Source organism: Bombus pascuorum, chromosome 12, assembly GCF_905332965.1.
Source record: "Bombus pascuorum chromosome 12, iyBomPasc1.1, whole genome shotgun sequence".
Classification (NCBI taxonomy): Eukaryota; Metazoa; Arthropoda; class Insecta; order Hymenoptera; family Apidae; genus Bombus; species Bombus pascuorum.
The window spans coordinates 9339823-9354075 of record NC_083499.1 but is presented as its reverse complement, the minus strand read 5'-3'; the positions used below and the strand labels follow the sequence as shown (position 1 = coordinate 9354075).

General features: G+C 36.2%; 3 protein-coding genes and 1 long non-coding RNA gene across 9 annotated transcripts; 1 reads left to right on the top strand and 3 right to left on the bottom strand.

Annotated features, from left to right (window-relative positions):
- Positions 1-12: 12 nt before the first annotated feature.
- Positions 13-5493, top strand: LOC132912628 (protein rolling stone-like). 5 transcript variants are annotated; one of them, XM_060970204.1, is made up of 2 exons: positions 13-146; positions 4473-5493. In XM_060970204.1, the coding sequence occupies exons 1-2, from the start codon at positions 35-37 to the stop codon at positions 5330-5332; spliced, it is 972 nt and encodes a 323-aa protein (XP_060826187.1). In that variant the 5' UTR covers positions 13-34; the 3' UTR covers positions 5333-5493. The 5 variants fall into 5 exon arrangements, with proteins under 5 accessions (XP_060826187.1, XP_060826189.1, XP_060826190.1 ...); XM_060970206.1 differs by lacking the exon at positions 13-146 and adding an exon at positions 1205-1343; XM_060970207.1 differs by lacking the exon at positions 13-146 and adding an exon at positions 1566-1717.
- On the bottom strand, positions 2385-3245 carry LOC132912630 (uncharacterized). The gene is made up of 2 exons (XR_009659243.1): positions 3060-3245; positions 2385-2973 (listed from the first exon to the last, which is right to left on the bottom strand). It is a non-coding gene; the product is annotated as an uncharacterized LOC132912630 (long non-coding RNA).
- A 744-nt stretch (positions 5494-6237) lies between the features above and the next one.
- On the bottom strand, positions 6238-9702 carry LOC132912626 (zinc finger and BTB domain-containing protein 11-like). Its single transcript, XM_060970201.1, has 2 exons — positions 8084-9702; positions 6238-7970 (listed from the first exon to the last, which is right to left on the bottom strand). The coding sequence occupies exons 1-2, from the start codon at positions 9611-9613 to the stop codon at positions 6420-6422; spliced, it is 3081 nt and encodes a 1026-aa protein (XP_060826184.1). The 5' UTR covers positions 9614-9702; the 3' UTR covers positions 6238-6419.
- A 208-nt stretch (positions 9703-9910) lies between these two features.
- LOC132912627 (uncharacterized) lies at positions 9911-13277 on the bottom strand. Of its 2 annotated transcripts, none has more exons than XM_060970203.1 (3): positions 12697-13277; positions 10789-11367; positions 9911-10460 (listed from the first exon to the last, which is right to left on the bottom strand). In XM_060970203.1, exons 2-3 carry the CDS (start codon positions 11215-11217, stop codon positions 10077-10079), a joined length of 813 nt encoding a protein of 270 aa, XP_060826186.1. In that variant the 5' UTR covers positions 11218-11367; positions 12697-13277; the 3' UTR covers positions 9911-10076. The 2 variants fall into 2 exon arrangements, with proteins under 2 accessions (XP_060826186.1, XP_060826185.1); XM_060970202.1 differs by lacking the exon at positions 12697-13277 and adding an exon at positions 11513-11816.
- Between the last annotated feature and the right edge of the window lie 976 nt (positions 13278-14253).

Genomic DNA, 14253 nt, shown 5'->3' with positions numbered 1-14253 from the left:
GCCAGGCGTACGTCGAACAGGAGGCCGGACTCAAATGCCTCCCGAGTGCGAGGAAATAGAGGACCATGGCGTGCCGGAGAAGATTTCCTGCATCGACGGCAGGATCAAGGAACATCTGCGGATCCCGGCACCCGCAACGCTATGCGGTGCGAACGTTTATCCTCGTTCTTTCCTTTGTTTCCGGTTTCTTTCTCCTTTTTACGTTTACGTCACGCCGTTCATTCGATAGCAGCAAGGACTTCGCGTTATCTTCATTAGTACGTAATGGATTTTCCAACCGGCTATAAATTTTTCACGCGTGTTGCCTATTGCTGTTTCTCGATCATTCAAAGAAGAAAAGTTGGAGGATTAAATGAGTCAAAGATCTTGTGCAGGTTTATAGTTGTTCGGTGATGCGTGTGAATATAATTCTTCTTCTGATGTTATAATGATAGGAGGATTAGATGTATGTGGATCAGACTGTTTAGAGTGAAGGACTAGTATCTGAAAAATGTAATATTTTGTAATTGAAGGATAGAGATGACAAGCACAGTTGTGTTCTTTTTCTCAGCGTACAGTTATTCCAAAGCTATAAAATCTACTAACTTCTACGTGTGACGTCAGGCTACGCAAGATCCACGTTCCTTTTGTTTTCGTAAGTTACCGAAGAAGAACCTGAGCTTTAAGTGGGTTTGTAGCTTGTTGTATACTAATTCATATGTTTTTCAGCATGCTCTGAAAGACGCTTCTTCTTTCTTCCTTAATTTTTTTTTGAGTAAAGTGTTACAAATGAGTGTTTTACAAATAATACATACTTGTAAGAGTATATGAAAAATAACATGTGCTTCAATCTCTGGTAAGCATATATAGTTATTACGTTCCAAACCTTTTGACGAATGTCATTGATGATTCGAATATAAAATTTTAATTATTTAACTTGAAATTACATGATTCATGAGTTATGTATATTTGGGCAAAATAATCAAGTGGAAAAGATTCGATTCCACGGACGTCCTCGAAATAAAAGCTATCAACCGTGATTGTTGAACGAAAAGAAAGACCGTACGTTCTGTGAATGTGTGCAGTGAAGCTGGTCGTCCAGGGGCGGTTTAAATACATAGTTAACAAAGGGTGGAGGAAGGGAAAGGGTAATGTACGGATTGGATTGATTTCACTCATGGGTATAGGGTTTTGACCAGACTGGACAGGAGACTGGTCAGTGACGAGTCAGGCGTTCTATTGTGCAGGCAGATTGTGTGTTTATGGTGGTCAAGGATCGACTTGATCGAAGAAGACATTGTTCGTGTCATAGCCCTCAACAGCTAAAGTCTACCTCCCTCTTCGTGTGCCTGGTCAACAACTCGGTTTGTGATCTGTTTACATTCTTCCTTTTTCTTTCATTTTAAAACAGAATTCCTCTTTGCTCCACTATATAGAGAAAATTATTGTTACTTTGTTTGTTGTTGTTTGTTTGTTTTTTTAGAGTTCGGTCCCTCTGAAAATTTTGAATTTTAAAAATCTAATCTGAAAAATGTGATATATATCATCATCATAGATATCATAGATCGCTATTAATATTGATAAGATCAGTTTCATAAAGTGCCTTAGTGATAACGAAGTATTTTATCAGATGTCAATATTAAGAAATCGAACTTGACTTCACTCGAAGTAAAGAAGCTTCAGTTTTATTCTTAACTCAATAGTCAGGAGTTCCTTCAACGTGTTATTTATACAATTTGTAAGTACTAGTACTACATACAGGATGAGTCAATAAGAAGTACATACGATATAAAATAACTAGTTAATTACTGGTCTTATCGAATATCATTTTAAATGAATTATGTTGCATTTTCAGAGACTCATTGGATAGATGCAATTTCACTTTTTTATATCTCATATTTTTATCTATTATATTTTTAAATGGCACCGTATATTTTTTAGAACATTAGTCGACCCAGCTGGTCATCTGCAAAAAATATCTATTTGCTAACTAATAATGACTTTGCTCTATAAATAATTAATGCATTTTTATAAAGAATATCCAGTAGGATCGATTGATGTTATAAAAAATATAACATGACATTTAAAAAATTCCTAGTCATCTTGATACATGGTTTTTTCAGAAAATATACGATACTAGAAAATAAAATTGCATCCATTTTATAAGGTATGAAATACAACATAATTCATTTAAAACGTTTTTTGTCGACAAGCAACAAATTATTCTAGATAGTATTTCTTATCGACTAGCTCTGTATGTATTTAATACACAAGCAGATATACCTTCCGCCTTAAAAAAATTTATGTTTGATTACAACCTTTTTTATATTTCTACCGTTGGAATAGGTCTCTTCCATTATTATTATTATTACGAAAAGTTGTGGTTCTCGATAAAACGATCCATGTGGGTGTCATGTGTTAATTTAAATTTATCAACAGATTTATTCAATTATCATCAAAGCCATACTGTAGCTGCGTAATCAATTGTCTGAATCAGATAATCGATCGATAAATCGAATTTCAATGTAACACGTGATTAAAAAATTTGTCTTTCCAAGCCACTATCGGATTTTCCATTCATTAATCTTAGATTGTAGATGTAATTCTTTCACAAGTAATGTAAATTCCTAAGGATGTTGATCCTTGAGGAAAAGTTTTTACTTGTAGTTGTGGGACTATAGTGATAATAATAGAAGATTGTAATAAATTAAGAGAGAATTGGTATTGGCCGATTGACCGTGCTGTCACGCCTTATGTATCTATATATATATACATGCATATGCGCGGTGTATGAGCTTAGAGTGCTGTCCGTGCGAACCTCAGCGCCTTGGGTTAACAGGGTTAATTACTTCAAAACAGCTCCCATCTGCGCCGGTGTCTGGACAATGCCATTAAAGATTTTACACAGCTGTTTCACCTCAATCGCTTCAATCTTTCGAATGAGCGGCATGGCGTACTTTTTTCTTTTATTTCTATTTCTCAAGCTGTTATAACCTATAAATGATACTATGTATTTATACCTCTGGTGCATTTAACTATTTCATCAATTACTAAAAATTATATAATGTTTAAGATATCACTTGATCTATGTAGTCTTACTTTGTCTTGTTTTTCTCTAGTTTGAAATATTGACACTATGTGAAGAAATGTATAATGTATATATATATATATACATATATATGTTTACTTCCTGAGAAAGTGACATATATAATTTTTAGAAATGTTTGTCAAAATATAAATTTATTATATTTTATTTATCCAATTAGATTCACTCCCCGTGCGTATATTCTTATCAAATATTCGACTTTGTTTAACACAAACTTGTAAATTATAATATTTAACTTAAAATTTACGCTGCAGTGCTAATTTTTACGAAAAAACTGTATAAATGTATGAAATTGTTTTTAATTATGATAAAATTAATACAAAATATAATGCATAGATATGTTTACAGTACATATAAACTATATAATTACTAATTTAAATATAAAGAATGAACAATTATGAATTTAAAAAGAATTGAATTAGAATTAGAATATTTTAGAATTAGATTTTACGTGCATCTGTCAGATCACCTGCGACTTAAATAGGGGAATGATTGATATTTGTTATGACATTGTATTTTTATTTAATCTTGCATTTAGTCATTGCTAGACCAATTGACATATTTTATTTAAGTTAAAAAATAATATTATTTAATAATATTTGAATAAACACTATTTTTCGCGGTAAAGATAAAATTGTTCGAATAGAACCAACATGGCTGCGTCCACAGTGACTCTCTAATCACACGTAGATAGAGGTTATGTTACTTACCAATTTTACGACAACGATATTATTTCACTTACTTTTTTTTAACAAAAGGCTTTTAACAAAAACTTTCGCATAAAAGATGGTATTAACACTATTCAGCAGTTTGGTAGTCCCAAAACGATTTCTTTTTTCACTTCTACAATGTTCATCATGTAAGTTATTTTTTAATATCATCGATTTTCGAAACCAACACTATGCAGTTGCTTTATATGTTTCTGTCACAACACAACACTTGCTATTGAATTTCCACAACATTACGATCATCTTCTTTTATACAAAAATGTTATCACTCTATTAAAATTGGTATATCAATCATTTGTATTGTAATTGTTGATTTTGAACTGCTCAAAAGTTTTGAGCGGGAAATTTACCGGAAATGAACAAACACGCACATGTACTATTCTTACTGTTAACACGATAATTCGTAATTTCAAATCCAAATAACGGGATTCTAATTACTGTAATATAACAATCATGCACAGACAGCCAGACAGCAGGAATTATTGCAGCAGTCCTATTTTAATGTTTCGTAATTTCCAATATCTGTCTTGCATAGTAGCATTCGTTCTAGACTTTAAAGTTGCATAACAAATATATACCATATTTTTTTACTTTCATTGTACGTAAATATTTTTTATGAATATCCTACGTCATTAATAATAAATATTATTTATTTACAGGTCGTCGAACAATGGTAAATAAATTCTGGTGCCAAGAAGCAGCAAGGAAGTGGTTCTACAAAAAGGATCAGTCACTACATTCACGACTCTTGTCCGAACCAAAATGTCAGAAACACGTAGCCACCTGGTACCTACTTTATCGTTGGTTAATCTTTATGATCTGGGCTTGCATAGTCGTGTGTTCGATTTTCGAATTCGGTAGCTACAAACCTATGGTAGTATATGATAAGTGGCCAATTTATTTGACAAACTGGGATTTAATATTGGGTATCAGTCAAGCTTTGCTTGGCGGGTTTCTCGTATTGAGAAGATGGAAACTGCAAAAAGTAGCAGACTTTGATCCTTCCGCGTTGATGCTGGGATTGATAGACAGAGTTTATTGGTTCCTTTACGTCGTAACTACTAGTATCGCGTTTGGAGTTACGATTACCTATTGGTGCAGCATATTCGATCCCAGGATTCACTATTTGGACCCTTTAAACATTATGCTACACATATGTAACAGTATTTTAATGATAATTGATTTTTGTATTACAAGCATTCCGTTTAGATTAAGGAACTTCTGGTGGTGTTTAATCATAGTGTTTTTATACACCATGTTTTCACTAATATATTATTTCGCTGGAGGATTAGACAAGAATGGTTATCATTATATTTATAAAATCCTCGATTGGAAAAAACCTGTTCAAGCTTCATTGATATGCGTAGGCGAAGGTATATTTATAACTATATTGCATTCCTTAATGTGTTTCCTAGAGAAAGTGAAGGATCGATTGTATCTGAAGATCGATAAGAAATTAGGAAGACCGTATGCGGAAACACACATGTCTAGTGTAGAGAAACATGCCGATATTGTCTGAAAATTAGCGATAATAGGCAACATTTTTTCACGATTCTAAAATGAAGTATTATGTATTTGTATTTTGTCTTAATATCTTTAGAAACTCTGTACCATTCGAAACTATAGTTTAAAGCATTGATATACCTATCTTTAGACAAGTTAATTTTCTATTTTTAGCTATTGATAATTACGACTAGCGCCTATGTGGAGGAAGAGAGGACTTTCTTTCATCCTCATTCAATGAAATTTATATCACATCGACAATAAATTGATTAAAAGTATTGTGATATATAAAAACATACGCATGTGTACGTGCACGATTATCATATTTATAATCGGAACGTTACTAAACAGTATTTTTCAAATTAATTCTTTAATAAGTATCATACATTACAAAGATTAAAAACTGTTACAAAAGCAAAATTTGAAATTAATAGAAAGTCAATTTAGGAAATAAAGTCAGTTATATTGCGGCCAATAATTTTGTTAGTTAAACTATTAGTTTTAGCACTATGAAAACATATGTATATTTAATAAAATAAAAATAATGCATTAAGGATATTTTTAATACATGCACCTAGTGCGTTTATAGGTATTGAAGTACATATCTGCAGTACATTCGTGCAGCTTATATTTTGTCCAATTATTTTTTAATTATTGTATTGTATACCAATTTTATAAAAACATTCCAATTTTCCGTTTTTATTGATAGTTCGGTATATCTTGGTTTATTAAATGCTAAAATTATTGAATTGTTATACAATTAGTAAAAATCCTCAATGTATGAAGTGTACAACATGTAAACGACTCACATTTTACAAAATGTGTATTCAGTTCCTTAACACTAGTAAACAAATCTTATACATTGGCTATTATATACACAAGGTTTTAGGAATTTTATATACAATAGAAGAACAATGAATAAACTTTTTGGAAAAATAGCAATAATTTATTAATAAAATAACGATTTGAAGCAATTATGGACTGTAGTATAAATGAATGGGGCTCATACTAGCCTTTGATCACAGACCATATTAAAACTTATCCTATATTAGAAAATAACAATGATCAGTTTTTTCACCCATTTCCAAAGTACATTACTTGTATTATTCGAGTCCTCGTAGATTTATAGTATTTTCAGATGGTACCGAATCCAGTAACAGTACCTGATACTCTGTTCCTACTACATCGTCTTGATAATACATTGAAGGCAATTCCTCTGTGAGCAAAAGACCCTCTTCTAATTCACTTGTACCTAACACAACATCGGATGCTCCGGCAACTGAATCTAACACAGCACCATTCGCCTTTAATTTCCACACATCGGAGAATGTCAGATCAGTCCGTGCGGAACCCTGATCCTTTCTCACATGTTGATTAGATATTGGCTTATGTGTAGCAGCGTTTGAAGAAGATTCCGATGTTTTCAATACATTATTAAGAGGCGGTGGTTCTGGTTCAGGAAGAGAGCGATCTGTTTCCGAAGAAGTACTGAGAATAACCGCATCGCAAGGTGCTACCATTATCATTTGCTCCGTAAGCTCTGATATTGAAGGAGCAGTATATAAAATGTAATCCATGTTACAAACAGAATCTCCAGGTATTTTATTAGCTGTTTTACCACACTCATCAACAGGAGTGCCATGTACTTTTAACATGTGTGCTCTTAGCGTAGCTTTTGTAGTATATGAACGTGTACACGTTTCAACTGGACAATGGTATAAAGTCTTAGATTGATCTCGTGCAGGCACTGTATCGTCCTTAGTTTGACTTTCACTGTTATTTTGAGTTACTGTATCGTTTTGTTCAGATTTTTCTGTTATTGTAGATGTATTTAGGCATGCTACGTTTACATTCAGATCTATCGACTTTCTTTTCGATTTTATTATTGATGGTACCTTCTTGCTTCGACTATTGTCGTTATTGTGTGAGTTTATCTTTACCTCTTCCTTAACTTGATGCTTCTTTATATGAACGTATAAACTACTTTTTGCAGAAAATTTTGCATTACATATAAAACATTGAAAGTACCTTCCTTCTTTATGAGTTAATCTATGTTCCTTGAGATGCTCTGATCTCATAAATGCTTTTCCACAGGAAGGTATATCACACACGAATTTTCGTTCATTAGTGTGTTTCTTTTGATGTCTCTTTAATTTGCTAGAGGAAGAAAATGCCCACTGGCAACCTTGAAACGTACAAAGGTAAGGCTTGCAGCCAGTATGCGAACGTATGTGTGCTTTCAGCCTACAAGGCTTATCAAATACTTTACCACAACCTGGCCACGAGCATTTTACATCTACTTCCTTATAACTATGGCATCTCTGATGCGATGTCAAAGCATTACTACTATAATATCTTTTGCCACATCCTTCATGTTTACAAACATATGGAGCATGACTTTGATCATGACTCTTCATATGCAGTTCCAGTGCTCTCTTTGTCTGAAACTTCTCTTGGCAATCTGGCACTTGGCATACTATTCTATTTGGGCGAGTATGCAATTTCGCGTGACTCCATAAATTATAAATCGTAGTAAATCGGCGATTACAGCCTTCTACCTCACAAACATAGTCTTTACGTTTCAAATGAGTTTCTTTATGTCTCTTGAGTTTAAACTCTGAATAAAATGCCCAGGCACATCCTTCGAAATCACACTGAAAATAAAGATATAAGTGAATAAATAAAATATAATAAATTATAAATAATACAATATTTATATTATTTATTATTATTAATTAATAATTACATATGATATAATAATACATACCTTAAAAGGTCTCACACCATAGTGCGCTAGTAAATGACCTTTTAGAGCATAAAGTTTGCTAAATTGTCTATTGCAATCATCACGTGGACAAAGCCATATTTTGCCATGCTCATTAACAGATATTGGTTGTAAATTATCATCTGAAATACCTAATTCTTCTAAAGCATTAGATATTACCATTTCGTGTTGATTATTGGGATTTTCTGTACTATGTTCCACTGTTCCATTCCATACAGTTGAAGTTTCTATTTTTGGTAATTTTGGAAAATTTCCTGTAGCTTCTATAAGTTCAGAAGTTTTTCCTTGATAAATCTGTTCCTCTGTACCGGTATTTATCACAATTTGAGTCATATTTGAAATTTTATCTGTTGATATAGCTACTACAGCCATCACACCATCCTCAGTATCCACAATATCTTCTCCAGATATCCTAATCTCATTATCATAGCTCTTATCTATCATTTCTGGTATTTTCTTACGTTTCTTAATAATACGTGGTTCTAATTTTACCTTAGCTTTCGTTTTCAATTGTTCAATTATAGTATTTTCAGAATCACCTTCATCTAGCTTTGTACCTTGCAACTCTTGCATATTGTTTTCAGAATTGAGATCCTGCACATAGAGATTCGTAGGATTATTACACAAGTCATTGTCCTTTTGCAGCTCGATTTCTTTGCTTGTGCTATTTATGCAACGCAAATCATCTACCACAACTTGCGTAGACTTGTTCTGCAATTCCTGATTATCTGGTATCATGGCTTTCTTCATCAGGGAAGATTGTTCAGTTTCTGTACACATTCCTTCGACGTCCCTATTAGGGACACTTAAAGTAGGTTGAGCACTGGTCGATGGTAAAATTTCACCAGCGACCATCATGTCATCCGGAGACAACGCCAGTGGATCCAAATGATCCAGCTGAAATTCTGGTAATATAAAGCTATCCTTTTCATCGAGCAGCTTCTCATTTTGAAGCTCCTGAAGTAATGGATCATAACCTAAATTGAGTTTCTTATCGGAGAGATCGATGTCGATCGACAATCCGTCAGGGTCCTTTCCCAGAAAAGCGTGCTGCAGTTCTTCGCCCAGGTACCGGTCGACGCCCTCCTCGACCCCCGACTTGATCGCGTCGAGATCCATGCTCGACACGGATTCCGACCGCGTTTTTAACCATTTCTCAATGTCGGCTACAGTCTCGACATCGGCGGTTTTACCGATCCCAACATCAACATTCGATTCGTCTATAACACTATTGTTTGTCACTTGGTTACCCTCGATCCACACTCTGTCGTGATACTGTACAGTGTCGTCATTGTTCTTAGCTTTCTGTTTTTCTTTTTTATTTGTTTCCTCCCTTTTGTCCCCATCCGGCAAACCAGGCAGGAGGCTTAATTGATTGTAACCTATCGAACTACCCACAATCCCGACCTCTCCTTGCGGCCAACTGCGAACCGAACACAAACCTCGTCGATTACGAAAGATTCGCGGGATTTGTTTTGACTTGCAAGCGGAGGGAGTTCCTTTACGAGACATTTGACTGCCCCGTAGCCAGCTCTACAGGGGTCCACACACAGCAACAACGCCGCCATCGAAGGGAATGTTGTAGCTCATAGGCGGCTTATTCTATTCAGAATCGACTGCAGTTTACCAAAGTAGATGGCACTGTATCGCTTTATAGCCTCGCGCAATTTTTGAACAACTCCAGTAAGAACACCTTACAATGTGCATTGTAACTTGTAACATTTATATGTATATATTTCGCGAATCTTAATTTATCTTGGAAATATGTTTTTTCAGATTACAAATATCTTTTCTTATAACAAATTCAAATCGCATTTACGTTTTCTTTATTCTTGAATGATGTACTTAAGTGAACAACATTACAGATTACTTCTTTTGCACACACGGACGATTTAAATATACATTACACGAAAATTAAGTATTTTATTCAGTTAATAGATTCTTTGTCAGGGCAAAATGGATTCAACATTGTCGATCAGAAAGGAAATGGCGGATAATAAGACATGTCTTTTTGTCTAATATGCATTTTAAGCTGCTCTATTCTACTTCGCTTTTGGACCATTTGATCTAAATTGGTTCCAGTATCAGGCAATTTCTTCTGGCATGTTTGGGTGGATTTGAGGTTCTTCGGTAGTTTAGCTTCCTGCACCGATTGTTGTCGAAGACCTCCATAATAATTCAAGTCTCTATTTATTGGTGGAAGAACATCTTTCGATTGAATTCCTAAGTGACAACTGAATGATCTTCTTTGTCTTTCTGGAGGTCTTAATTCTTCGTACGGAAGACTACACGGTTTCAATTGTACATCTTTGTCAACCTTATACATTTGCATATCAAGGGCCATGCGATTACCCGGCGTCTAGAAATTGACAAATTGTCCCATTAAATTTATTTCTTAATATCGTCGTATTACGTATTACGAAAGAATTTTATATATGTAACTATTATCATTTATAGTTCTTCAAACTTTTACATGTTTTAAGATTAACAACTTAATTTTATTGACCACGCGAGGTTTCCTTAATTCACATTCGTACGGGAAATTGTCATCACGTAAGACACAGAATATAAAGCAAAATGAAAGGCCTGCTTTGAAATATTGCACGCAATTAATTTTCCTAAATTATTGACTATTAACTGACTATTAAAAATCTACTTCCAAAAAAAGAAACAAAATTATTATTCACCATATAGGAGACATCTTCCATGATTTTGAAAACCGCTGCTTTGGGTATCTTGTATCCTGGTGGAGGTTTCGGTTGTGGTTCGAAGCAAGAAGATACCGAGCGTCGTCTTACCGGTTCTGTATACAAAAGAACATCTCCTCCAGTCTGTTGATATCTTGGATCGCGCAATTTTGGATCACGTGCCCTCATCTTTTTTCTCTCTCTATGGGCTAGTCTACAAGTACATGGATCAGGCCAGAGTCTCTTAGGACTTGGACCGAATATCGTCTCCCACCAGACCAATTTCTTTTCTACCGGTTTCTGCTCCTTCTTACAATTGCTTGGCTTTTCTGATTGTTTCTTAGAACCAAAAAATTGTCTCTTCGATTTTTTTTTCTGTTTTTCAAATTCCAGACACTTTGAAGGACAACCCTTGCAAACGAGATCCATACGAGGTGACAAAGGTTGCCCACAGTTGCCTACACCAGGTTCGACCGGTTGATCCTTTGATTTCCGGAACCAAAACGCTCTGATGTTCTCCTTTAGCACAGATTGTATTATCGAAGGACCATTCAACAATGGTCTCTGATATCTGTTATCCTGGGAATAGTAATTCGTTTATGCATGCAACCTTGTTGATTCGTTTCGTTAGAAACTAAGCTTAGGGGGAAAGCTCTGTTAGGTTGTGGTATAACCTATGAATTCTCTTTTTCCTATCTTTTCTCTTATTAATTGAAAATGATACCTTTAACGACACTACACTGGGAATTTGGAACTTGGGCCGGAAGGATGCCATGGCGAAAATGACTTTTTTTTTTTGTGGACGGAAGTCGTCCTTTCGTCCGTGTGTGCGTTACATCGGAAATTTAGTCTTCCAGAACGTGAATGAAACAAAGAAATATCGACGACATTGGGCACGTGTCGTTAAAATTTCTTTAAGACGAATATAAAATCTATCGATCGATATTTCTGTCTTTCGATTGAAATTTGTCCGAAGATTGGAGTCCATGGAGAAGGTTCACTGTAACGAAATGATAAAGAAGCTTTTATATGATCTTTAATGATAAAAAAATGACAAACATTAGGACAAAATCGAATGTAGAAAACGAACGATTCACTCGAATTTCCGCTAATACCGATTCGCTTTCCTTTGATCGTCGACCGTTACCGGTTTCCTATGCAAACCCGTGAGTAACCCCGTGGAACGGGTCCTGTTAATTCTGGGAGAACAGCGGAATTACTGATACTGCCTATGCAAACGAGATCAGTAGCTTCGGAAACGTCGATATCGCGCGCATCCATGTGTCGATGTACCGCGATGGAAAACGACCAAGAATAGAGAGCAAATGAAGACCAAGAAGTGAGTATACGTGGAAACAAGTCAGACAGAGGAGAAGCTAGAAGCTTGGCGAAGACGCAACGGAAAATTTCGAAGCGTTTGCAAGCCGCAAATTGATTCGGCTCGATCGAATCTCTGGTTTCGTACAGTATGTCTTATAAATGAATGACGCGCAAGTCAAACTGATTATTTCTATCGGAATCTTTATTTGTTTTCGTAAAACTAAATATCAATCGCGTATTCTAATATTAAAATGAAAAATGTTTAGCAAACAGAATCGATTCGATCGATTTATATCTCGATTGACATTGAACTTTGAAAAATTCTCATTCTTTAAAAATATACCTTGCTACGTTATCGTGTAGAGACAGAGTAAATAGAAAATGAATAAAATAATTCACGATACGAAGGTTCGATAGAAGGACAATTATTATTACACCATGAATAGTAAAACAAACTGTCGATTAGTCGACGATTAAGGATAAACCAGTGCAAACAAGGACAAAAACACTGATTCAACTCTTCACGCGATATTATCTGAAACTGCTTCATCGCTTCGCTAATTCCTCGCCCTAACATCATCCCCATACCTGAACGATGCAGTAAAGACGATGGTGCGCGCAGCCACCACGACATCCCCTCCGCGCGAGGAGAACATATCCCCAACCGGCGATTTTCCGGCGGCGAGTCGCGGTGAGGAAGGGTGTTTACTCAAGACACGACAATTCATTACGTAATTGAATTGAATGAGGCCTCTCTCCTCCTGGCCTGTTTCCCCACCGCCTGTATCCCTCCTTCTCTCACCCTCTGGGCTAAGGGTAATACAGCACGTGTAGAAACGACGGTGGTTGCGCGTGTGCGGCTCTATTTAGCCAGCCAGAGAAGGCTGGATGGAGAGATCCATCCATCCCATGGCCACCACACCCAACGAACATCCACAGAGAGAATTCGGCCCGTGTCTGTCTCGAAAACGCTCGCTCGTAGGGGGGTAGCTACCGAATTAAACGATTAGTTAAACTGATTTCGAGTTAGGCGAATGAATAAGTAATCGGATTTCTCGTTAAGGTAATCGCATTGCGCCCTGATTGGCTCCGTCTGCCTGCGTTATAGACCGTTCCCCTCTCCAACGTTTCTCTGTAGCCTGGCTTCTCCCTTCTCTTTGCTCTACCAACCTCTTGTTATCTTTCTTGCATGCGTGTTAATTCTCTCCTCGTTTCGTTTCTCGCCTCTCTCCGTTCCTCTATACCGCTGTTGGTCGGTCTCTTTCATCCTCTCGTACGCAAGCGTCATTCAATGTCGCTACAAGTCTCCTCTTCCTGTCTACTTCCATCTCCGTCGTCCGACTCGCGGCTTCTTTTTCCGTCTTTCGGATCCATTCACCTGCATTTGCTGCCTTTTATGATATGGCACTGGCTCGATGACACATATGTGTCTCTGGATTGGTCGGTGAATCGCCGCTCTGTGTTCTTTTTTGAGCAGGTTGATCGATGATAATCGAATAGACATATAAGAGACTGGGGATTCTGACGCGACAGCCAGACTCTAGTTGATAATAATTGTATATATTTTAATCTGGAACTACTTTGGAAGTAACTCTCTGTTGCATTTGATTTTGGAAAAGAATCCAGGAGTAGTTTTCATTCGTGTATCAATCGCGAAGAATCTGCTGTATCCTGAAACTCCCACACTTATGACGATTCTCTTTATCAATGATACTATGATACATTATGCTCCACTATTTCATTGTTACCACCATTTTCCTTTCTTCTACGTTTTACTCCTGGCAATCAGGTCAGATTTCTTCCATCCCCGTTGGATCTCCCATCTGTCAGCTCGTTCCTCTCTGTCCATATCCGTCCCAACGTTTCACGGGCCGTATTTGTCCAAGCAATTACATTCCCGAACGCAATCCCATTTAAATATTGCCGAGTTTGGTAGCGGCAAACACGAGACACGACGCGTCCCGGCCTCGCAATTCGCTTGGAACGCGGCTGGCCTGCCAAAAGGGCCGTTACACGTCCATTTCGATGTAAAACGTTGCCACGCAAATATTTTCGACTACTCTTCAAAGTACCACACATGAGTTCTCCATCTTTTACCTAAGATTTAAGATCGCTACCTGAATTTCAATTTTGTTCTGTGGACCT

What these genes read in the sequence shown, in the direction of transcription:
- LOC132912628 (XM_060970204.1), top strand. Translation starts at nt 35, where the DNA reads ATGCCTCCCGAGTGCGAGGAAATAGAGGACCATGGCGTGCCGGAGAAG. An exon ending in GGCACCCGCAACGCTATGCG is followed by an intron (nt 147 to 4,472) that starts GTGCGAACGTTT and finishes ATTTATTTACAG; the next exon opens with GTCGTCGAACAATGGTAAAT.
- LOC132912626 (XM_060970201.1), bottom strand. Translation starts at nt 9,613, where the DNA reads ATGTCTCGTAAAGGAACTCCCTCCGCTTGCAAGTCAAAACAAATCCCG. An exon ending in ATGGTGTGAGACCTTTTAAG is followed by an intron (nt 7,971 to 8,083) that starts GTATGTATTATT and finishes CTTTATTTTCAG; the next exon opens with TGTGATTTCGAAGGATGTGC.
- LOC132912627 (XM_060970202.1), bottom strand. Translation starts at nt 11,563, where the DNA reads ATGGCATCCTTCCGGCCCAAGTTCCAAATTCCCAGTGTAGTGTCGTTA. An exon ending in CCAGTGTAGTGTCGTTAAAG is followed by an intron (nt 11,368 to 11,512) that starts GTATCATTTTCA and finishes TACTATTCCCAG; the next exon opens with GATAACAGATATCAGAGACC. An exon ending in TGGAAGATGTCTCCTATATG is followed by an intron (nt 10,461 to 10,788) that starts GTGAATAATAAT and finishes GTCAATTTCTAG; the next exon opens with ACGCCGGGTAATCGCATGGC.